Below are 26,809 nucleotides of genomic sequence, written 5' to 3' on the forward strand. Positions count from 1 at the left end.
CTTGGGTTACAAAAAATGTAAATCTAAAATGGGCAGAGAAAGGAGGTTTTCAAAGTAACTGTTCTAAGAGGAAATCTTGGGAGTAAGGTAAATAAGGAGCTGGTTTAAAGTTTAGCTAAACGGGTGAAATATTAGAATCATTTTGAAGTAATGTAGCTTTCCCTTTTTAATATACTCTTCTCTCTGTATCCTGTCTTTGTTACAGCACCACTACATAAATCTCACCAATAATCAGCCTGCCAACATCAACATCATCTACTGTTCCTATAATAACCAGTGCTTCTAAAATTGACTTTCCTATCATTTTACTCCAGTTGTCTCTATCTTCCCATGGCTACATCCAGTAATACCTACATGCTCATCATCTCTCATATGCTCCACTGCACTCACATTACTTTTTTCAAGAGCTGTATTGAAGTGTATTTCAGATAAAATAAAATTTACTCATTTGAGGGTATAATTCGAGGATTTAGCAATTTTACTGAGTGATGCGACTATTACCACATATCACTTAGGACATTTTTACTCCACTAAGCATCACTGTTTGCTAGTCTCTCCACTTGTCAATTATTTCTTTCCCAATTTATTCTCCTATGCCAAATAAGTTACTATTCCTAAAGCATAGAAAAAAAACAGACGGAAGTGGAAAATTGGGGTTCCATTCCAGAAGAGACTTGCCTCAACTTTCTGGTTCTAGGAATTTGGGAAAGTCCTTTTGAAAATTACTAAATGGTGGAATAGTATAAAGGTTATCATGAAATATACATAAATAGCATCTTAGTCATTTCCATAAAATGATAACAAAGTTGTGGTCATCTCAAAAATAAGAATACTGTATGTATAAAAGTTAGAGGTCATTTCCCTTAGTATGTACTTTTATGATAGATATTTCAATTTTAAAAAAATTTTTACATGCAATGTATCTGAAATTTACTTACATGATTGTTAGATATATAATCTATAGTAAACTGTATATTTCAAAATGGCAATTCTTTCCATTGTTGAATCAAATCTCTATTATACACAAGTTGTAAAACATAGACTATACTTGTATATAAAAATAGTAATTCTGAGGTGTTAACTTGGCTGTAATCAATAATGGTTCTGTTTTGCATAAACATTATTTTCAACCATCTGCTAAGTACAATTTCACTAGTAATTATCTAGCAATTCAGACAGCATGTCAAAAACTAAATTATCATCAACTCAACAAATCTTCAGAGTTAATGATAATAGCTGTGCAAGAAACTCGATTTAATAAAAGTTCTTTGAATATAAATTCTATCAACTCTAACTTGTTTTTCTAGATCATATATAGCTTTTGAAGTAGAAATGAGATGTGCCAGAAAAAAACTATTTGAAGATGATGAATGAAATTTAATATCAATCCCTCTTTTCATGGTTTTTAAAAGCCTTAGGTGGTTTTCTTTAAACAGAAATACTTACCATTTTCACTTTCCTTTGATAATCTTTGTTTATCTAAAAATTTATGTCCCTGACTAAACAATTCTTTGTTCTTGAACTGAAACCTTGTCTGATTATTGAAGGAATTCAAACAATTCTCTTACTATGTCAAATAGACTTTTTCTGAAAATACATTAGAAAATACATCAGCCAATAAAGATAGAAATGTTTACAGTGTAATTCTAACTCTAGCTCCTATTAATGTGAGTTCATGGGTATCTTAGGCAACTTACTCAGCCTCAGTTTTCCCAAGTGTGTATGGGTAGCATTCTGCTGAAGTCTGTTGTAAACCAATAAATGTGCAATGTGAGACCTGCTTAAGCAATCACTAAAGAGAAGTTATCTGTGCCCTTTTTTCCTATTATAATCCTTAATTTAAATAGTATTAAAGTTATATGTTAAATATAAGCTGATAGCTTTGGTATTATAATCCATTCTTCAAAAATATCAATACCAATGTAATATTCATTTCTCTGCTCACAAATCACTATTGTGATTGCCAATCACTTTGATGTGAAGAAACCAATAGATTCCAAGATGGCAGTGTCCAAACAAAACCTTTCTCATATGCCCTTGGAGCCATTGCATTTCATTTTTCCCTTAGAGACTTAACTATATAAACATGAACATTTTTCCTCTAGCTCACATTTTACTTTCATTTAATGGTGAGGGCCTTTGGCATAGATAGTAGTGAGGAGTTGATCTCCACTTCTCTTTGGATCCATATTTTGCTACCTTTGTGCCAAATTCACTTGTTTCATTGGCTCTATAAAATGTAACTTATATTGTGATTTGTTTAATTCCACACAACTTGTAGATAATCATATTTTGCTACCATTTTGTGCCAAATTCACCTGTCTTTTTGGTTCTATAGAATGCAACTTACATTGGAATTGTTTAATTTCATGCAATTCATGGATATATTTAGCAAAGTTTGACTTGTGTGTAAGGCTCTCAGTCACCAGAGATAAGAGATGAATTAGAGCAGTTCTGTTATAAAGAAACTAAAATAATAGCTATCAACACATATACACATACATATTTCATCAATGCTATATTTACACACACAATCAAAAGGTAAATCTGGTAAGAAAAAAATGATTACTTATGAAGAATTATAAAGTTTAAAAGAAGCTAACTAGCATAACTTATGTTTAAAAGAAGCAAAATTACACAATTATTCATAAAATATAGAAGCAGTTATTGGTTTCTATTTCAAGAAGATAATAATAGGATCAAATTGCTTGTTAAACTGCAAAGCAGCAGTTTAACAAGATGTGCTTTCATGCATAATTTTATTCATAAAACATATCATTGTTTACAGATTATAACATTTCCCATTGAGTCAATGACAAAACTCTATGCTTACTGCATATTACAAGCTGGTTGTATTTCTGTGACTCCTATGAATCATTTACCAGTCTAATTAAAGTATTTTTTCTGAATCCAGATAATTTCATTACTTTAGATTAATGAAAGAATGGATGAGGATAACTTACAGAATAATTTTTTATTGAAATATATTAATACATCACTGATGAGTAATTTAATATACTATGTCTGTTTGAACAGAAATGAAAAGCTAATGTCAAAGCCAATATACAAATTTATCTCTATAATATATTTATAAAGATTACTAGTGATGTTTTTGCATGGACAATTTCTTTATAGCAATCAAATAATCAATATAGATTTAGTTTAAGGACAATTTTGGTTCTTTTATGACATCTGTGTGGTCATTGCAGTTCAACGTCCTATTCACAATGTTTTTCTCATTCAAGAATACAGCATCTCTCTGAAGGCAATGCTTTCAGTATGATTACCTTTCAGAGAAGAAATCTACTGTTAATATGATTCTTATAAGTTATGTTACCTGATATCTTATATCTCTTCTAATGATTTATATGATCTCTTCTGTGTATAAAGTAGTGAGTGATGGTTTGGGGCTCCTTAGAATAGTTCTTGATAACTGACCTGAATTACTGCCTTTAGATCCTCAACAAGAGTTATGTGTATCATCACACTTGCATGTAACAATGCTCTTGTTAAAGAATAAATGAAATTTTCAGGCATCTTTAGCACTCACAAGAAAAGGGTAAAATGGTGTTCAGGACTTAGGCTGAGCAAAGGAAAGGGAGGACCACATTACATTAGAAAGACCAGGAAGTCATTGTAGATTCCAAATTGACAAATAAACCTAGGTGCAGATTCTGTATATTTTAAGTCTGGCCCTGTCTGGGATCTTTCCAAATCTCCTATGCTTTCTTGGCCAGAAGTTTTTCTAGAGAGAAAAAAATAGAGAAATATTCTTGTTAACATCCAAAACAAATACTTCTGAAATCATCACAGTAGAAATGGATATGGCATGCCAAATACATTTCTAATATAGCTTCGATCTTAATCTAAATCATACCTTTTAAAACAAAATGATAAATACAATGATCTAATATTGAGGAAGTTTGGCTTTAGACAGAGTTAAAACTCACATCATTTTTACTGCATAGAATTGTAGTTGACCGGTTGCAGATCTCTGGTTTTCCGTCGTTCTCAAGGCACCAATACCATGTCTTGAGTATCAAAGCATATTAAATAGGCACCATGGTGACAGAGTGAACAGGTCAGATAATAAGTCAAAGAAACAACAAAACAAAACACAGTTAAGAGAAATAGAGAATCAAATCGGAATAGCCCAATCCAATTTTTATTGTAATTAGTAAAAGGGTTACATGATATTTGCCAGATAGAAGGTGCATTAATTCACATACATTGATACCTTTTCACATGTCTTGGTACCCATTACCCTCCCCCACACACCCTACACCCGTCTTGGTTTTCCCCCCTTCCCTATCAAATTTCAAATAACCAAATACAAATAAATTCAAGATATCAGATAACCAAGTGAGATACTATAACAATATGAGATAACCAAGGGACAGCAAAGGAGATGAGAGACAACATAGTACATTAATTTCAACAATCATTCGTTATATGGCTTTTGTTTCAATATCCTGGAGGTCCTTTCAATTAGCTTCATACTATATGGCCTTATGTATCAAGATTTTGCTCTATTGCAGATCTCTGCTAGTAGAGCCCAAGGTTTTTGAATCACTCCAAAACTAATCTCCAAAGTAACAACCATCCCATTAAAAAATGGGCCAAAGACTTAAAGAGAGTCTTCTCTGAAGAAGAAACAAAAATGGCCTATAGACACATGAAGAAATGCTCAACATCTCTGGTCATAAAAGAAATGCAAATCAAAACAACTCTAAGATTCCACCTCACTCCAGTTAGAATGGCCAGGATCAAGAAAACGAATAATAACAGATGCTGGAGGGGATGTGGCCAGGAGGGATCACTACTACACAGGTGGTGGGAGTGCAAACTCGTTCAACCACTATGGAAAGCAGTATGGCAGTGCCTCAAAAGACTAAACATAGAACTCCCCTATGACCCAGCAATTCCACTACTTGGCATTTACCCAACCATCCAGAAACAAGGGCATACTAAATCCACTAGCACAACAATGTTCATTGCAGCACTATTCACCATAGCAAAGATATGGAACCAACCTAGATGTCCCTCAGTTGATGAGTGGATCAACAAGTTGTGGTATTTGTACACAATGGAATTCTATGCTGCTGTCAGAAAGAATGACATTGCCCCATTTGTTAGGAAATGGAAAGACTTAGAAAAAATCATATTAAGTGAAGTAAGCCAGACTCAAAGGAACTTAGGCTCAATGGTTTCCCTCATTTGTCATAATCAGTAGAAACCTTGGGCTCTACTAGCAGAGATCTGCAATAGAGCAAAATCAAAATCTTGATACATAAGGCCATATAGTATGAAGCTAATTGAAAGGACCTCCAGGATATTGAAACAAAAGCTATATAATGAATGATTGTTGTCCTTAATGTATTATGTTATCTCTCATCTCCTTTGCTGTCCCTTGGTTATCTCATATTGTTATAGTATCTCCCTTTGTTATCTGATATCTTGAATTTATTTGTATTTGGTTATTTGAAATTTGATAGGGAAGGGGGGAAAACCAAGACAGGTGTGGGGTGTGGGGGGGGAGGGAAATGGTACCAAGACATGTGAAAGGGTATCAATGTATGTGAATTAATGCACCTTCTATCTGGCAAATATCATGTAACCCTTTTACTAATTACAATAAAAAAAAAGAAAAGAACGACTTGGTTTACTTAAATAACCTGACCAAATGGCCAGATCTTAGTCAAAAACCAGTATTGATATTCCACTAGTAAGGAATAGAGCTAATCTGGAATTCTAGTCTCTGATAAAAGGCCAGGGAACAACCCATTCTCCTGTCTTATTTCCATCAAAGTTATTATCTGGAAATTTATAAAGTAAGAATATGCAGATATATATTACCATAAGGGAATTATCATTATTGTAAACACAGAAAAGTATATTGTCTTTCGACATCATGGTTTATTACTTTGCTGATTTACATTAGTTATACCTGAATTTTTGTACTCAGCCTATTTATACCAAATATACAATGTATTTCATCGGTATCAATGGTTATACACACATATGTATATGCATATATATGTATATACCAATGGTTGTTTTCCTTTTACTTTACTTACAGAAAATGACTATCCTAGACGTTTTATGTCCTATAAATTATTTTTATTGTCACAAATAAATGACAATAAATGAGCTCAAAATACAGTATCTTTTAAAACTCATCTTAAGGGTAGAATAATATTCCAATAAAATAAGAGTATGTAATTGTAACTCCTCTATTTGTAACTGTAACCTCTCTTATTACCCCAACAAGAAAAAAAAGTAATCAAAATGATGTGAGGAAATGGAAAGACTTGGAAAAAAATCATATTAAGTGAAGTAAACCAGACCCAAAGGAACATAGACTCAATGGTCTCCCTCATTTGCAATGATTAGTACAAACCTTGGGCTCTCCTAGCAGAGGACACAATAAGGCAAAACCTAAATACATAAGGCCATATAGGAAGAGGCTAAATGAAAGGACCTCCAGGATATAGAAACAAGAGCCATATAACATGTGATTGTTGTTCTTAATGTACTATGTTATTTCTCATTTCTTTTGTGTCCCTTGGTTATTTTCATATTGTTACAGTATCTTATCTTGTTATCTGATATATTGTATATATGATTATTTATTTGAAATAGGAAAGGGAAGGGGGAAAAACAAGATGAGGGGAGGGGTGTGGTAGGGAATTGGGGACAAAAGCATGAGAAGGAGAAGTAATGCACTTTCTATCTGGATAATATAACTGTAACCCCTCTATTAATTATAATAAAAATATACTATAAAAAAGATAGGACCTAATCTAAAAGAGGCTGTGCTTCTTGTGTAAACTTTGGCTAAGGATGGACTCTTAATGACCACAGGAAAAGAAATGAGTCCCTTTGCAAATCCATATTTGGAAATGATACATTTTTCTAATAAAGTTGTTCTAAAATTGCAAAAAAGTAATCAAAATGAGTGAAAACAACCCAAGCTTTTAAGATAGTCATAAATGCATGGAAATATGTTAGAGAAGGGAAAACACAAGATGGTATCATTTGTTCAGTATTCAGAATTTGTCAGAACTTTCACAAGAAATGAAGTCCATCCATCAGGGGAAATATTTACTATGCCATCAGCATAATTTCCATGTGGGTGGACTTCTATAAAGTGCCAAGATCCTGGCTATTAGAGGAATTCTGTTAATGTGGAGTAAAGCTTTGCTTGTTGAGCACTTATTATTTGCAATTCACTATACTAACAATTTGATGTATTACTTCAAACCATGAAAAATTAAGCCATAAATATCCTACTTATATGAAAGAACACACAGACACAGGAAGGGTTGTTAATCATCTCCTCTGTGCAAGTGTCACAAACTCACTAAGCAATGAATCTTGACTTTGAACCAAGAGTGTCTGAATCCAGGACTGGTATTCTAACCATATCTACCAGTAAAATCTTCTCAAAAGACTGCTCACATACTCAATATACCACCTGAATGGCAGCCAATTTATTATCTAGTATCAGTTTAGTATCAGTGAATCTTTCTTTTATCTTTGTGTTTGCATTGTTCTTTTACTGTAGTTTGAAATTATCAATGAGGTTTGTCCATCTTCATTTCTCATATGAAATAAATCTATGTTCCGAAATACTTTTGCCCATTATATGACTTTGTTTTTCCTTCAGAGAGAATAGCTCTCTTAGAAATATGAAAAACACAATAGTGAGAAAATATGCTTATGTAAATATTTATTTACATACTCTTGCAATCATGATTCTGTAATTTCTGCCAATTCCATTGAAAGATGAATATGCTAAATTCATTGAAAAATGAATGTTGGTTGGAAAGTCTATAGGAGTCGCATCTCCAAGTAACCAGCAAAAAAGCCAGAAGTGGAGCTCTATCACAAATAAAGTGCTAATCTTAAGAAGAAAAAAAAAAGCTCAAGGACAGCACCCTGAGTTCAAGCCTCAGGATGGGGACAAAAAAAGAGAACATGTTCCCAAGTAAACATACCTAGACATCTGTACATAATTTGCATGATTGAATAAATCCAATTGAGAAAATTTCCCTATCTTCCACATGCCAAGAACAGTTAAAATGAATTCCCCTTGATGGATTGTTTTTTCATGATTTGTCCAAATAGCTCATGAACAACTCAAGGTAGTGGCTGTTTGCTTTTTCCCCTCCCTAGAAGCTCAGAAGAAGCAATTAGAAGAGAGTCTAGAGCTGATCCAAGAAGAATGTGTGTCAGAGAATGCAGATCACTCTACAGAAGAGCCTGCTGAAGGAGGGCAAGATGCAGATGGAGAAGAGATGACTGATGGGATAGAGGAGGACTTCGATGAAGATGGGGGTCATGCACTGGTAGGAACTAAATATTTGGTGTCCATATCTCTCGGATAACAGCTATACCATGTTAACAACACACTCATTCTAAAATGAGGAGTAAGCATCTGTGGCTTCTTTCTTCTTATGTGTATATCTTTAACAGGACATCAGAATAGTGCTTTGCACATAATAAGTGCTCAATATCATTCTGCCAATTTAAAATATGAGAGTGTAGATGAATGAATGATATTAGGCATAACTGAAGTCACAAATTTATTTCCCAAATAACTCATTACAAATGGAGTCTTGCACTTTTACAGTTAGAAATAGTTGAGCAGAATGCCACATTCTGGTCACGAAAGATACAGGCTCTTCTTTTTAGTAGTTGAGCTCAGTAACAATTACCTATCCCAGTGATGTGCTCAGGGCTAATAGTCCTTGCTACAGTCTTCTGACTATGACACCCTGGAACTGTGGTCAACTTAACATTTTCAATGCCTGCTCTGCTTGATATAATGTTAACATTTCTTGTCAGAATTTAGTTGGTTTTTTGTTTTATTTTTCCAGTAGTGTAATTACTATAATATTCACATTTACACACCTTTTCTTGCATGACTACATTAGTGATTTGATAAATACAATCTGATGAGGCTATTGTGTCTCATATTTATCAATAATGAAATTAAAAATACTCTCTCACTTTAATAAAAATGGTGCAAGGCTTGGTGCTGTTACAGATGGCAATAATCCTAGCTCCTCAGGAGAATGCAATGCAGAGATCTCAGTTCAAAACCAATTTAGAAAGAAAAGTCAGTGAGATTCCATCTTCAGAATATCCAGTAAAATAATCAGGCACTGATGTCTCACACTGACAATTCTATCTACTTAGGAGGCTGAGACCTGAAGATCAAGGATCAAAGTCAGGAAAGTTCATGAGATTCTTTTCTCTGAAGTGTTGCCACTTGGATCCTATTTAGCTTAAGCCAGTCCATATCATTTTCCTTAAAACTCAAATAACTACCTACTTCTCTGAGTGGAAACCACACCTGGAAGTGATTTACAATGCCCTGCATGTTCTGTATCCTACTATTGTCTGAACTGACTTCTAGTTCTCATCTGCACCACCACCACCACTCCTGCATCCCATCTATACCCCTGGGAGCAGGCCTTGGCATTTGATGTACATCCGAGTATGGAGAGCAGAAGTCAGAGCAGGAAGGAACCTGGTATTATGCGAAATTTTTCTAGTTCATATTGTAAATAAATTGGAAACTACTGCATAAGGGGAGAATTAGAACGCATTACACACCAGCTGTCTGATGCAAATGGTTTTAATTTTTACAATTTAATTTTATTGTCAAGGTGATGTACAGAGGGTTAATAGTTACATAAGTAAGGTAATGAGAACATTTCTTGTCGAACATTGTTAGCCCTCCCTTGTTTTTCTCCCACTTGTCCTCCCCCAACTCCCCTCCCCTACTCAAGTTGTAAAGTTCATTTCCAATACATTGTCGCGTGGGTATCATTGTCGCGTGGTTCATCCTTTGTCTTTTGTTTCATCATTTAATTTTTCCCCTTCCCATTCCCAAGTCAGAAAAATGTATATACCAAACCCAGAGTACCAAGATCAAAAACAGTGACAACAGGGGAAGAAAGAAAGAAAGAAAGAAAGAAAGAAAGAAAGAAAGAAAGAAAGAAAGAAAGAAAGAAAGAAAGAAAGAAAGAAAGAAAGAAAGAAAAGAAAAGAAAGAAAAAAAAGAAAGAAAGAAAGAAAGAAAGAAAGAAAGAAAGAAAGAAAGAAAGAAAGAACCTCCAGGATAGTGAAACAAAATCCATATAATGAATGATTGTTGTCCTTAATGTACTATGTTGTCTCTCATCTCCTTTGCTGTCCCTTGGTTATCTCATATTGTTATAGTATCTCCCTTTGTTATCTGATATATTGAATTTATTTGTATTTGGATATTTGAAATTTGATAGGGAAGGGGGGAAAACCAAGACGGGTGGGGGGTGTGGGGGGGGAGGGAAACGGGTACCAAGACATGTGAAAGGGTATCAGTATATGTGAATTAATGCACCTTCTATCTGGCAAATATCATGTAACCCTTTTACTAATTACAATAAAAAAAAGAAAGAAAGAAAGAAAGAAAGAAAGAAAGAAAGAAAGAAAGAAAAGAAGGAAGGAAGGAAGAAAGAAAGAAAGAAAGGAAGAAAGAAATTCACACAGTTCATTAAGAACAACAATAAAGAAGAAAGACTTTCCAGATATAGTGAATAAAATACAGGAAAGTTGTTTCAATTTGAACTTTGGAAGGACATTGAATAACTTTCAATATAATCACATTTTATATAGTTCAAGAGATGTAATGATGCCAAAAGTAGTTTTATTTCTCTCAAATTAAAATTCAACTGGCTTCTTAACTGTATTTCCTGGCATCTACATAGACATTAGGTTGAATACTGGGCCGAGAACAAACTATTTGTCTTCTCATTTTTTTAATAATTTTATCTGTGAACATGTAATATAATATTCTCCATAATGGATTGGTTATTGCTGTTGTTGGTTGTGGTATTAGAATTCAATCCAGTGGCCGGGAGTATGGCCTAGTGGTAGAGTGATTGCCTAGTATTCAACCCATGTTCCCCAACTTCATAGGAATTCTCTACAACTGAAATACTTCTTATAGAACATTTGTCAAAGAATAACTAGGATGATGTATAAACTACACTAAACAACAAAAAACTAGCACAAAATAAGCTAGGCCATTGTAATAATTATCATTGTCTTAGTGTAATTTCTGCTCCTATAAGAAAACACAGTATGTATGGCTTCTAGTTCTGTAGACTGGAAAATTTGAAAGCTTGGTGCAAACATCTTCTCAGCAACTCAAGGGGAACTTCTTTCTATATTATAATATGGTGGAGAGACAAAACAAGCCTGCTAGGTCAGGTTGCTTTCTGTCTTTCTTTTTCTTTTTATTAATTTTTTGGGTTTTATTTATTTATTTATTTATTTATTTATTTATTTATGTCAGTCATGGGTCTCAAACTCAGGGCTTAGGTGCTGTCCCTGAGCTCTTCTGCCTCAAGACTAGCATTTTACTGCTTTGAGCTACAGCTCCATTTCTAGTCTTCTGGTGATTATTTGGGAGATAAGCGTCTCAAGGACTTTCCTACTCTGACCATAATCTTCAGATCTTAGCCTCTTGAGTAGCTAGGATTACAGACATGAGTCACCAGGGCCCAGAATAGCTCAGGTTTCTTGTCCTCAGTTTATAAAGCTAGTATTGACATATAAAGGATCCCAATATCATGATCTGACCTAATTCTAATGATCTCCCAAGGCCCTACTTCCAAATACAGTTAATATTTTGATTTTTGGATCAGTTCATTTTGCAAGTGAAGCGTGAAATATAACATTATATAAGTGCTTAATGTGGAACTTGTGTCCTTAATCAGCTTGCAGTACTCATGTTTATTTAAAAAGTACTTCTTATTTGATAAGAAAGCCTTCAGGAAACTTATATCATATTCTGAGAAACCTCATACTTTCCTTTCATCTTGTTGAGTTTGTCTTTGATTGTGTAGTTGCTGGATTATTCAATTCAAAAAGAATAAGACTCCTTCTTAGGCTTTTAATAAGGTAATTCAAACCATAACTTGTGATCATATGTGAATTTTATCTTAATAGAGATTTTATTTTTAATAGAGATTTTCCCTCATGTGATCTGGCCACAAATTTAATAACAGATTGTTGACTGTGTTTTTAAACAATCTGAACATATATTACATTTTCTTTAGCCATCCAACCATATATTCCTTAAAATGGCAACAAGAGCTCTTCTTAAATAAAAGAATGGCAATTCAAATTCATTGGTATGACAAATACTATTTAGTTACTAAAGATTAATTGAATAAGGGATACTACTTTCTAGTTTTATGTTGTAACAGAACAAACCAACAAGCACGCCCTCCCAAAACAAAAACCACACACAATATGTTGGATAAAGTTACTATATAAGTATGCAGTAGAGCAAGGAAAGTTAAATGTGAGATGACAGCAAATGAATCTGAAAGACATACCAAAGTTATGGAGCTTGTTAATGAAGAACGAAGGAGCTGGGCAAAATGCAGCTTGTTAGATGCTGTCTCTAACTTCTATAATCCTTACATGAGCACTGTGAGATGCTGCTATGTCTCACTTTCGTAGATGAGAGTAAGGAGTCCAATGTGTACAAAGCCAGTTAAGAGAGCAGGGTTGGCAAGAATTATAGAAATCTTTTAAGAGGTTGCTCATTTACATTCGTTAAAGCAGTGAAATTCAAATGATAGACCCAGGACTAGTAATATTTCATCATATTACAAAAAAAGTCTTACTGGGTCACTAATTCTCCAGAGAAACCCCAGAAATTTGCATTTTAATTCACAAACCAAATGATTCCAATGAAATTTGAGAGCACTAGAGTATAGCAGTCTGGTTTTCAAGTTTTAGTGTGCATACCATCTTCCAGAGTGTTTTGTGTAAGTAGGAATGACAGGGATAACAATCCAGAACAGTTAAATCATAGCTTTTGAAAGTGAAGCTGTGAGATATCCTAATGATAGCCAATACTGAAAGCCAATGGGATATAGCAAGCAGTATAGGAAACAGGAAAGGAAGATGAACACAAGAATAGGAAACCTTACTCAAAATCCTCAGTCTGGGCCAGGTGTGTGGCCTAGTTGTATAGTACTTGCCTAACATGCAGGAAGCCCTGGGTTTGATTTCTCAGTACTACATACAAAGAAAAAGCCGAAAGTGGTGCTGTGGCTCAAGTGTAGAATGTTAGCCTTGAGAAATCTCAAGGACATTCCTTGAGCTCAAGGAAGGTCCTGAGTTCAAGCCCCAGGACAGGCAAAGAAAAAATCCTCAGTCTTCATGAAAATATCAGTTCAATTAAGTAACACTGTATCCACTCCCCCAGAAGAGCCAAAATTGACTGATATGATCGTATGTTGGCTAGCGTATATACAGTTGCCTCAATCTGTATCATAGCATTTAAATAAACAGAAGCTGCCTGAGAATAAGGGTTCGACACCTGCTGCAATGGTGCAATCACTTTTTTAAAGTGTCTGAATTATAACGAAGAGCTAAAATCCTTTGGCAACTCGGTCTTCTCATGTTGACCTCATCCGCGTAGCACAATGCCCAGCATCTGTATGGAAATGGATGAGTAGGTGGGTTTCCAGAAATGCGAAATTCCTTTACACTCTGTATCAGGACTCCATACATTGCATATGCTCTTACTCTATCCTGAAAAATCTTCCACTCCATTTTTGCCTAGTGAACGGTTCTCTGTCTTAAACTCGGTTTATATTTTACAAAAATCTGCCTTTATTACTATTTTTCTTTAGTGCACTAAATATGTTAATGTCAATAAATACTTGCTGAAGAGAACTGTCCTCGGATTACCTCAAAAACTTTATGAGCCTCTTAAAGCATATTTTACCATCTGTTGTAATCGTATTTTGTTCTAAACATTACTTTTGTTTACCTTCCCTCTGCGACGTGGGAATTATTACATAAAGCACAAAAACAAGCAGTTTCCATCCTAAATTATTCCTGAGATCACTCAAGCAACAGCCTTGGTCTTAGGGGCACTGAGAAAGAACACCAGGAGGAGGCTCCAAGCATTTCTGAGTCAGCATGCATGGCAGGCTGGATGGTTGTGATTGTTTTGAGTGCCTCTGTATTATTACTTCCCAGGAGTGATCAAAATGCAGATCAAAAGTAACCTGAGTATAGTTAGTAGAGCTACATCACTGACTCATAAAACAATCCAGAAAATAATCCTCTTGTCTACTCGATCTCTACTTTCGAAAGCTAAAATGTGCATAGAACATACAATTGCAAGTCCATAAAAAATAAATTTCAAAAGATTGATTCAAAAACAAAAGCATGACCAGATAAATAAGAAAAAACATCTTGATAGCTGCGTCAGTTAGAACAGTATGCTGATTAAACAATGCTCTGTAGAGCTAATGGTTCCTGAGATGGTCAGAGTGTTGAGGCAGATAAATAATTTTCAACTGCCTCAAATTATATTACAATCTGGAATACAGATCTACATAAAATGAAATCTTTTCACCATCTCCAATTTTCTCACACCAAAGGAGAACATATATGCTGAAGCAAATTGAGACTGGAAAACAGTCCAAATTTTAGCCTCAAATGTACAAAAATAGGAAAACAGAACAAATTTCTAGAAATGTATTTGGCCTGTTGGATTTCAAAAGATGTGGAAGTTCTTAGAGATAAAAAATGATCCTGTTGACAGAAAAACCTGTCCTTATCAATATAGAACAAAAACTATTTTAATAACTTTGTATTAGTTATACAGCCAAAAGTTTCATACTTGAGTTTTCACAGGTTTTTAATCTACTGTATTCTATCTTAGTCATTCTCTCATTCTCCATTTCCCTCTTTTTCCCTTTCTCAAAACAACTTCATTTCATTATCCAGTTTTTATAGTTGCAAGCAATATATTTTGATTGTATTCATCTATTTCAAAATGTATTTCAAAATTATACTCTATTTTTCTTTTTCCTTTCTCCCTTCTCCACAAAAACAACTTTTAAAAAAAAATTTGGAAGTATTAACAAATTTATATAGCTTTAAAGTGACATAGAATTGACTATACTAACAGGGTCAAAGAAAAATTATACTGGATGAAGTTAACAGACAAGTCTTTACTCAAGACTATTTCAACAGGCATCAAGACTATGGTAATATAGGAGAGATTTAATTCACAACTACCACAGAGACCCAAAGAGAGGGCTACATTTCTTCTTGAAAAGTTCAGTTCCAAGAAATATATGTTATTTAAAAAGACATTGCAAAGAGGGAAGCAAGGAAAGGAGAGGGGCAAGGGGAAGGAGACAAGGGAATGAGGAAAGGGGAGAGAGGAAGGATGGAGTGAGATAAGAAGGAATGAAAGAAGGCTACTGAAATTTTGTAGCTGAAAAAAACCCAGAATTTATACTCCAGAGTCATTATTTACCTTTGAATATCATTATAGGCAGTTAAAATTGTCCATCTACCAAAATTTTCTCAATATTTCAGGAGCACTTGGCTCTACAGACCATTTTTTAAAGATCATATTGCACTCCTCTTTCTTGACAAAAATGGCAGGAAAAGAATATTCAAGCCAGGAATTGGTGTCCCACATCTATAATCCTAGCTACTCAGGAGGCTGACATTTGAGAATTATCATTTGAAGCCAGCTAGAGCACAAAAGTCCATAAAAAGCTGGAAGGGGCAGTATAGATATGATAGAGTGCTAGCCTTGAGCAAAAGAAGTTTAAGGACAGCACCTAGGTCTTCAGTTCAAGCCCCAGGAGAGGAGGAGGAGGAGGAGGAGGAGGAGGAGGAGGAGGAGGAGGAGGAGGAGGAGGAGGAGGAGGAGGAGGAGGAGGAGGAAGAAGAAGAAGAAGAATAAGAGGAGGTAGGGGAGGAAGGAGAGGATGAGAAGGAAAAGGAGGAGGAAGAGAAGGTCTTGCATTTCTTTTATGGCCAGAGATTTTGAACACTTCTTGTGTCTATTGGCCATTCTTTTTTCTTCCTCTGAAAAATCTCTTTAGCCCATTTATTGTTTGGGTTGTTGAGTTTTTGAGGACTATTTTGGGGGTTTAATTTTTTGAGCTCCAAGAATATTGTAGATATGAGGCCCTTGTCTGATGTGTAGCTAGTAAAAAATTTTCTCCCATTTTGTGAGCTTTCTGTCTTGCTAGCTATGTCTTTTGCTATGCAGAAGCTGTTCGGTTTGATATAAGCCCATGAGATTCCACCTCACTTGAGTTAGAAAGGCCATTATCAGGAAAACTAACAAAAACAAACGCTCATGTAGATATGGGCAAAAGAGAACCCTTTTACATTAAACTTTTTCAACCCCTCTAGAAAGAAGTATGGAGGTTTCTTAAAATATTAAACATAGAGCTTCCTTGTGACCCAGAAATTCTACTCCTGAACATTTGCCCAATGGACAACAAACTAGCCAGAACTAAAGCCACAGTATTGCTTACCTTAACAAAGATATGGAATCAACCTAGATGCCCCTCAGTGGACAAATGGGATGAAGAAAATGTGGCATATATGCACAATGAAATTCTACAGAAGCATCAGAAAGAATGATATTGTCCCATTTGCAAGGAAATGAAAAGACTTGGAAAAAATTATATTAAGCAAAGAAAGCTAAAGCCAGAGGAACAGCTGGCACCATTTCCTTCATTTGTGATAATTAGAATGCGCCTATAAATCTACAAGTAAACATACTGAGTGTCTAAAAGATAAACCAATGTGTGTATACATATGTATATTTGTGTATAAGTATGTGCACTGGGACATGATAAATTATATATGACCCCAGTCATTAACACATAGAGGTCAAAGGAGGCTTTGCATGGGAGTGGTAGACAAAGGCTCAATAGCTATACACAGGTGATCTTATAAAATAATAGTCTATAAAGTGAACTCCAAGTAAAGGAAACAGGAGACATTCTTTAGTTTCCGTCTCTAATTTCATTTTGTCTGCTTGTTTGCATTTGGGAGTGTCAGGGAGGACACATAAAAGGTGGAACAACAATGAACAAATATAACAGTGATACTAAATTTGCACTGCATGGAAAATGAACTAGATATAGGGGGGCAGGAGGGAAAGACTAGGAGAGAGCAATGGAAGGGGAGAGACATGATTAAAAAAGAGTTGTACTAAAACACAAGAGCTATACTTATTATTCCTTCCCTGATTCGTGTAACTGTAATCCCCTCTATCAACTCTATAATAACAAAAAATTCTACAAGACAATAAAACAGGAAAACATTAACCAAAAATAAATAAATAAGTCACTAAAGCAAATTCTCTATGAAAATGGAGAGTGGACACATAAAATTAGGAAGAAACCTGTCTGTAAAATTTTGACATTCTGAAGAAACAAGACACCATCTTGATCAGTAGAAAAAGAAAAAATTCTTACATATATTATGTAGTAAAGCATAAGGAAGAAACAGCTATCTCCTCCTAAACCCAAACAGTGATTTAAAAACCCTGTAATCCTTTTGGGTAACCCCAAAGTTGAAGCCAGGCTTCCGTCTTAGTAAAGGCAGACTTTATTCCCTATGATTATTGCAAGGGGGAAAATGTGCACAGCACAAAAGATTTGAAAGCATCTCAAGGAATAGGCACAAATGGTTCTTTTATGTGAATTGTGCAGAAGAGCCTAGTGTGGGAGGTAGATATGGGTACATTTTGAAAGTAAATCAAAGATACTTTCACCCTGAAACTTATCTATTATCCAAGAAGGCTGTAAGGAGGAATGGATGCTAGCTTAGGCAGAGTCTACTAATGTTCAAAATCCTGAGGGGAGGAAAGAAGCTAACCCAAGATTTGAAAAATCTCATTTTTATTCTCATTGATTGACCAGGACAAAAACTCAATCTCTCTTCAGTTAATTATTTTTGAGGGGAAGAATGGGGACTTGAATGGTCTGTATCTGGTCTTGTAGGGAAAGATAAGTAGATCTGAGTCTTAACCTAGATTGTCTTGGGGAGGGGGGTTTGTTGCTGCCACTATATCACAGAGCAAAGGACTTTGGGGAAATGTAGTGTTGCATATTTAGAGGTTATTTCACGCACTCTTGGTGCTGTGTCTATATTGCAAACACTGGAGAATGGACTTAATACTTCCTAGCATTTCTAAGAGGAAGGACACAGGTTCACAGGTCTCTAAACACTCTGGGAGGGAGACAGCCAGAAATCAATCTCTCTACCTTTTATAAATGGTGAAAGTAAGGTTCTATTTGCCTTGCAGAGGACGTATCTAGGTTTAATCAATTCAGTTCAAAGAAAAGTTATTCAAGTTTTAGGTCCAAGTAGACAAAGACTTTCTCTTGGAGTGATTCCCAAGAATCAAAGGCTACTCGTAACAGCTATCAAACTAATGCAAATCACGGTTTCTCTTGGCTTACTTCCACATCCATTAAAAGAAGTTTTGCAAGTTACCGAGAGCATTAAATAAAAATCAGGTCCGCAAAAATCTCTGCTATGCTATTTTTGTATGGCAAAATTAATCTTCCCTTTTAATTAACAACATCCCAGATGTAAGCAATTTGGTAACATTGTAACATTGATTGTAGTGTGTGCATATATATTCACTGTCTTAAGATTCCTCTATACTTTATTAGAAAATCTGATCTCTCATATACCATGATTCTCTATGGGAGTACTCTCTGTTAAGTGAGACACACTTTGGTACAAAGTTATTTGAAACCACGAGAAAATGTATCGTAATTTCAAATTTTCAGGGAGTTGTTTTCATTTCCTCAGAACCATAGAAAGAAGCAAAGCTGACTTGACACAGTCTTAATTTCTTTATATTTTGGTCTTTGAATCCTACTCTACCTCTTTCCCTTACCCTTGCTCTGGGGACTCTCTTCTTACACTGGCCTGAAAGGAGAAGGGCACATTAGAAAATTATATGGAAAAGTTATTCCTGTCCAGGTGATCACACACATACAGACACAGGCACACACACACACACACACACAGGCACACACAGGCACACACATACACACACACACACACACACACACACACACACACACATACACAGAGTTGTTCTGTGGACAGGACTGTCCTTTTCTCTCTTCCTAGGAGATCATTCCCACCCTTCCATCAAGATGAGTAAGGTACTAGGGTGGCTATGATAGCATCAGGTTCTTGAATAGTCTTGTACAGGACTTTCTCAGAATCCTTATTTGTGTGACGGATGGCCAAAATATCCACAGAAGTCCTACATTGCCTGGCCAGCAAATTCTCTTAAGATTTTAAGAAACAAGCAAAATTTTCTCTTGTAAATCTATTCAAAGAGCTATTGGACCAATGATTTTATTGGCGTCAAAGGACTTATTTTTTATTTTTGTCTTGTTTCATTTTGGTGCTAGTCCTGGGGTTTGAACTCACGGCTGGGTGCTTTCTTATCTTTTGTTGTTGCCGTTTGTTTGTTTTGGTTGTACCAGTTGAACCAAAGTTCCACTTCTGGCTTTTTAGGGGGAGGAATTTATTGGAGCTAAAATTTTCATGTACTGGGCCGGGAGTTTGGCCTAGTGGTAGAGTACTTGCCTAGCATACATGAAGACCCAGGTTCGATTCCTCAGTACCACATACATAGAAATGCCAGAAGTGGTGCTGTGGCTCAAGTGGAAGAGCACTGGCCTTGAGGAAAGCCCAAGGACAGTGCTCAGACCCTGAGTTCAAGCACCAGGACAGGCAAAAAAAAAAAGCCTTTCATGAACTTTCATAGCCCAGGCTGGCTTTGAACTGTGATTTTCAGATTTCAGCCACCTGACTAGTTAGCATAATGAGCCACTGGTACCAGGGTACCAGCTTGGGTTGAATATTATGTGGTGATAATGATGATGATGATGATGATGATGATGATGATGATCCCTATCATTTATTGTCACTTTTGTTTAGTCATCCAGAAAATACTTTGTACATGATTACAGTCTTCTGACATCATTCCGAGGGCAGATGAAGACAGAAAATCTGAAACATAATGGGTAGGAAGGGATATTCAGACAGGCAACTTCATCCTCAAATGGAAGTTTACATTGTACTATGCATAGGACACTTCCATTCTAAAATATGCTCTCTGGTCTGAACATATTGTAGAAAATTAATACAAAGCTAATAGTAGGTGCATTCTGATTGTTCATTATTCATCTTTATTGTACTTTCAACTCAAACTCACTAAATATATATTTGGAATTTATTGCAGAACCTAAATGGTATCACAGACATTGTTCATAGACAGCCTAAAATATTAACAAAGTAAATTTTTTCGATCATACTAACTGACCTATGCTTTCTTAATTTCTAGTTTTAAGCAAATAAATATTAAAATATATGATTTTTAAATGTTAAGGTTTGTACAAAGTTCATAACAAGTAAATACAATTTGAACAAATGATAAAAATCCTAAGAGAACAAAAATAAATAATTTTATTTCGACAAGGAATGTTTCTAAAACATATAAGCCCCTGCATGAGTTTGCTGAGCAAAACTTGTATGGTTTTGATAAATGTTCTCTTTCTTTCAATCAGTCACTCATGACAAAGGAACAGCTCACTGACTTATTAGTAGTTATAGATTTGCTTCATTTGACTTTTAAATAATCATCTTAACTAAAACTACTTTGAGTTTATGGTGAAAGGTAAAGGCATGACAAGATGCATTAGTTAATAAGATTTTAAATGGCACTATCATACTAGAAATATCATTTAGAGTTTTGACAAATTACTTCTATATTCTCTTTGTAGTTTCTAATACTGTCTTTGCTCACTGTAGCATATTACATGCGTATTCCATTCAATTTTCTTCTGACATTTTAGCTGCTTTGTTTTTAAACAAAAATATTTTTGTATTAAAAAATGTAATATACTGAGAGGAAAAACACACAACATGTAAAATGTCCTCTTAAAAATAGTCCATGTGTACATTGCTGCATGTTTCACCAAACAGTATCACAGGTGAGCTCTAGAGTTTTCTTTGTTTAACTGAAACTTTAAACTTGTGGACACATAATTTCCCCTTTCCTCTCCCCTTTTCTCTTGGGAACTATTATAATTTTTTTAGTATTTATAAGTCCAAAGGTTTTTTTCCCATTTTTTATTATCTTTAGTTTTTTTTTCGTACAGAGGAATCGCCATTTAAAGCAGTGTGTGAATACAATGTCTCATCCAGGCTTCCCCTTTCCCTCACTCTTCTTCATTTTGTAGGATATACATTGCATTCTTGACTGCATTCTTCCCCTCTGCTCTTCATTCCCCTATTCTTTAATCACATGACTTTGACTATTTTATATGACTCTTGTAGCTTAAATCAAGCAGTATTTCTTTTTCTGACTAGCTAATTTTGCTTTGTATAACACCCTCGGGTATATCGCGTTGTATGAGAACTTCTTTCTTTTTTAAGGTTGAATAGTATTCCACTGAGTTTACTTTCTTCATCAGTTTTTTAGGTTGTAACTGTATTTGGCTCACTGTGCACTATGCTGAAATTAAGATTAGAGTGTCAACATCCCTTGGAGATACTAATTTCAGTTCTTCTGTGTAAATACATGTTAGAGGGCTGGCTGAATCATTTGTTAATCATAGTTGACATTTTCTGACAGATCCCCACAGTGTTTTCCATAGTAGACATACCATTTTGAATTTTACCAAGAGTGAGTTCAAGGTTCAAGATTCTCCAATTTTCTTTATATTCAAAGACTGCACATATGAATTCTTTCCTTCATTTTATTAGACATATTGTTGGATCTCTGGTAATTTTAAGAAGATTATAGGACTGCAAATTTAACATAATTATCATTTTCTTCTTCCAGATATCTGTGATAAATTAATACTACTTGGCCGGGAGTTTGGCCTAGTGGTTAAAGTGCTTGCCTAGCATGCATGAAGACCTGGGTTCAATTCCTCGGTACCACATACACAGAAAAAAGCCAGAAGTGGTGCTGAGGCTCAAGTGGTAGAGCTCTAGCCTTGAGAAAGTTCAAGGACAGTGCTCAGGCCCTGAGCTCAAGCCCAGGACTGGCAAAAAAAATAATAATAATACAATATCACATCTATAAAAATACTGAAAATTTTGTGTTTTTTATCTTAAAACTCAAAATCTTACAGATAAGTAAAAGTCTTCTGTCTGAAAATACTCAGACTATTTTTAAGTACATCCAGTTCACTGAATACTTGTAATGTTTTAGATAACATGTATTCAAATCATATGAGCCAATTTCTAAGCATTATATTCACAGAATAGAATAATCAGGTTTTCAAGGAAGAATTAGTTAACTTACTTCATTGTGTGAGTGAAAGAGTTTTCATTTTATATTAATATACCTTGATGAAGTACAATTATATATGTTAACAGTATGCACATTGATATATGTATGTAATATATAATGATTAAATGCAGCAAGTTTTCATGCCTATCACCTAAAAATGACAAAATTTGTGATGAGAACATTTTAAATTTATGCTTCACAGTTTTTAAATATATAATGCATTTTTATAGTCCAACGTTATATAAAAATGATCTCTGAATACTTAAAATTCATTTTATCTAATTGAAACTTCATATCTTATCGTATATCTCCCCATTCTTCTTTCCTCCCATCCTCTAACTACCATTCTGCTCTCAGCTTCTGAATTCAATGCTTGTAGATCCCATGTACAAGAAAGAGCTTGTAGCATACATTATTCTCTGTCTGACTTCATTTTGCATAATGTTTTAAGGTTCATTCAGTTTGTCACAAATCACATAATTCTCTCTTTTTTGAGTCTAAAACATATTCCATTCTGTATGTCTAGTACACTTCTTTCATCTTTCATCCGCTGATGGAGTCTCAGGTTGACTCTGTAATTGCGCTATTGTGAGGATGGGACCAGGCTACACTAAATTTAGGAGTACCAAAATCACCTTGATACAGGTCCACCTGTTAAATGCACTCTCCCATCGACAATGTCTTGAGCAACCTGAATGATGTCCTCATCATTTTAGAAGATTTTGAGCTCAATTTTGCTGATGAGCACTTCACACCTGATGAGATGATAACTCTGAGTGACAATGTAATTGGTTGTCAACCTCCTATAGTCATCGTCCTTGCACAATTTTCTGTGTGGCTGACTGAAGCTCTGTATGTAAACTGACTTGTTAAATCCCATTTGTAAATGCATTCCAAATTTACTTTAAATTGTGAAACTCAGAATGGATAAAAATAGCTTGCTTGGGAATGTTTGAATCCTAAAGAATCCAAGCAAGCAGATAGCTCTCTGGGTGATTATCCAACTCCTGACAAGTGGAGAACACTCACCTTGGGTCACCTATTAAATACCAGATGACAGCTATCCAAGTAGGAAAATCTCTTTGCTAAGACATTGACATCTATAATAACAAAGATTTATGCCACAACAAAAGGCTGCTTTAAGACATAATATTTTATACACATTTGTTTCTATAGAGAAGGTTCTTATGGTAAGACAAGCTGTAGATTCGATTCAAGTACTTCTGAGATCGCTCAATAAATATAACTTTAGAGGTCAGCCTCTGCATTTCAGAGGTTTTAAGATCTCAGCATTTTCTGGGGTGGTGGGGGGTTCATGGGGCTTGAACTCTGGACCTGGGCGCTGTCCCTGAGCTCTTCAGCTCAAAGGCTACTTCCCTACCCCTTGAGCCACAGCACCACTTCCGGTTTTCTACTGATTAATGGAAGATAAGAGTCTCACAGTCTTTAGTACCCGGGCTGGCTTTGAATCTTGACCCTCAGATCTCACTTTTCTGAGTAGCTTGGATTACAGGCATGAGCTACCAGGCCCAGCAAGATCCCAACATTTTTAATTGAAACCACATCCAAAGGAAGTCAGAGAAAAATTACTCTCTGAATATTGAAAGATATAAGATTTATCCTGTACATCTTTTTTGGAATAGCACAGAATTAATTGAACATAAGCCATCTATATAATAGAATTACTATTGAGACAAAAATTGATGTTGAGAACTTAGGCACGATGTACATTACTTTGAAAAAGATAGGAATAAAGTGTATGTTGCACAGTGTTAATTGATATAAGATGTATGGAAAAGGCATGGTTATCACATTAGCCATTTAGGAAGACTTGAAGGCCTCAGTTTTACTTTTCTTTCCATATATTTTTTATTGTAATTAATAGAAGGGTTACATTATATTCACCAGATAGAAGGTGCATTACATCACATACACTGATACCCTTTCCATGTCTTGGACCCCATTTCCCTCCCCACATCCCCACTTCTCATCTTGTTTTCCCCCTTCCCTATCCGATTTCAAAAAACCAAATATGCATATATACAGTATATCAGGTAACAAGGTGAAATACTGTAATATGATATAACTTAGGAAGAGCAAAAGAGATGAGACAACATAGTACATTTAGGACAACAATCACTCATTATATGGCTTTTGTTTCTATATCCTGGCGGTCGTTTCATTTAGTGTCATGGCCTTATGTATCTAGGTTTTGTTCTATTGTAAATCTCTGCTAGGAGAGCCCAAGGTTTCATTGATTATGACAAATAAGGGAAACCATTGAGCCTATGTTCCTTGGAGTCTGGCTTACTTCACTTAATATGATTTTTTTCCTAAGTCTTTCCATTTCCTTACAAATGGGGCAATGTTGTTCTTTCTGACAGCAGCATAGAATTTCATTGTGTATAAATGCGACATCATCAACTGAGGAACATCTGGGTTGGTTCCATATCTTTGCTATGGTAAATAGTGCTGCAATGAACATCATTGTGCTAGTGGATTTAGTATGTCCTTGTTTCTGAATGATTGGGTAAATGCCAAGTAGTGGAACTGCTGGGTCATAGGGGAGCTCTATGTTTAGTCTTTTGAGGCACTGCCATATTGCTTTCCATAGCGGTTGAACGAGTTTGCACTCCCACCAACAGTGTAGTAGTGATCCCTCCTGGCCACATCCCCTCCAGCATCTGTTGTTATTAGTTTTTTGATCCTGGCCATTCTAACTGGAGTGAAGTGGAATCTTAGAGTTGTTTTGATTTGCGTTTCCTTTATGGTCAGAGATGTCGAGCATTTCTTCATGTGTCTATAGGCCATTCTTATTTCTTTTTCAGAGACGACTCTCTTTAAGTCTTTGGCTTATCTTTTAATGGGATGGTTGTTTCTTTGGAGATTAGTTTTGGAGTGATTCGATTTTTAGGTCTCAGTTTTTCTTATCCATAAAAATGACGAGTCACAACTGCACTTTCCTCACTGTGTAGGTGTTAATATTAAATAAAAGACAACATTTAGGCCGGGTGCAGTGGCTCAAGCCTGTAATCTTGCTACTTAGGAGGCTGAGAGATCTGAGGATCAAGGTTCAAATCCAGCCTGGTCACAAAAGGACCTGAGACTCTTATCTCCAATTAACCTCTAGAAAACGGAAAGTGAGGCTTGGCTCAAGGGAAGGGACATAGCCTTGAGCTGAAGAGCTCAGGAACAGTGCCCAGGCCGAGTTCAAGCCCCATGAGCCACAAAAAAAAAAAAATTAAAGTACGTAAAGGGGGCTGAGCCTAGTGGCATATGCCCAGCTATTCAAAAGCTAGGAGGAGAATAGTTCAAATCCATAACAGGGAAAAGGTTAGAGAGATTGTCTCAAAAACAAATTTTGAATAGATGGTGATCTTCACCTGTGTTCCCAGTTACTTGGAAGCAAGAAATAGGAGTAAAGTCTGAGAGTGGTGCAGGCAAAAGGGAGACACTATTTCTCTGAAAAACAAGTCAAACCAAAACAATAACAACAAGAAAAACCTACAAAAGAACTGGAGATATGGTTCATTGAGTAGAGCATTTGTCTAGCAAGTGCAAGGCCCTGAGTTTAATCCCTATACCCAAGGAAAATAAACAAGTTCTTTTCAGGGTACTCAGCATAAAGAAAACTCTCATAACATGTCAGTTTTATGCAAATTAGTAAAATTTAAGTTTGTTGGAAAAAAGCCTGTGAGAAAACTAATTTAAAAATTCAGGTGTAGGGGCCGGGAGTTTAGCCTAATGGTGAAAGTGCTTGCCTAGTATGCATGAAGACCCAGGTTCGATTCCTCGGTACCACATACATAGAAAAAAAGCTGGAAGTGGTGCTGAGGCTCAAGTGGTAGAGCTCTAGCCTTGAGAAAGTCCAAGGACAGTGGTCAGGCCCTGAGCTCAAGCCCAGGACTGGCAAAAAAAAAAATTCAGGTGTAACTAGTACAGTGATGTTCATTGCAGGACTATTTACCATAGCAAAGATATGGAACCAACCCAGATGTCCCTCAGTTGATGAGTGGATCAACAAGATCTGGTATTTATACACAATGGAATTCTATGCTGCTGTCAGAAAGAATGACATCGCCCCATTTGTAAAGAAATGGAAAGACTTAGAAAAAATTATATTAAGTGAAGTAAGCCAGACTCAAAGGAATATAGCCCAATAGTCTCCCTCATTGGTCATAATCAGTAGAATCCTTGGGTTCTCCTAGCAGAGATTTACAATAGAACAAAATCTAGAGACATAAGGCCAAATAGTATGACACTAAATGTAAGGACCTCCAGGATAAGGAAACAAAAGCCATATAATGAGTGATTGTTGTCCTTAATGTACTATGTTATCTCCCATCTCTTTTGCCATCCCTTGGTTATCTCATATTGTCACAATATTTCACCTCGTTATCTGATATATTTTATATGTGCTTAATTGGTTATTTGAAATTGGATAGGGAAGGAGGAAAATCACGATAAGCAGGGGGAGGGTGGGAGGGAAATGGGGACCATGTCATGAGGAAGGGTATCAATCTTTGTGAAGTTATGCACCTTCTATCTGGTGAGTATAATGTAACCCTTCTATTAATCACAATAAAAATATTTTTAAAAAATTCAGGTGTAATAAGGAGA

The 26,809-nt window shown here is 35.5% G+C and overlaps 1 protein-coding gene across 6 annotated transcripts in view; it reads left to right on the forward strand.

The window, feature by feature from the left end:
* Positions 1 to 26,809, forward strand: part of Ralyl (RALY RNA binding protein like) — a 597,512-nt gene that overhangs the window by 556,316 nt on the left and 14,387 nt on the right. For all 6 annotated transcript variants that reach the window (XM_090339006.1, XM_090339002.1, XM_090339000.1 and 3 more), the window contains one exon: positions 8,179 to 8,351. In XM_090339006.1, the coding sequence (XP_090195132.1) occupies positions 8,179 to 8,351 (173 nt within the window). The remainder of the gene's footprint in view (positions 1 to 8,178; positions 8,352 to 26,809) is intronic.

The sequence above is a fragment of the Megascapheus bottae genome, chromosome 9, assembly GCF_031878675.1.
Source record: "Megascapheus bottae isolate mThoBot1 chromosome 9, mThoBot2.hap1, whole genome shotgun sequence".
NCBI classification, from domain to species: domain Eukaryota; kingdom Metazoa; phylum Chordata; class Mammalia; order Rodentia; family Geomyidae; genus Megascapheus; species Megascapheus bottae.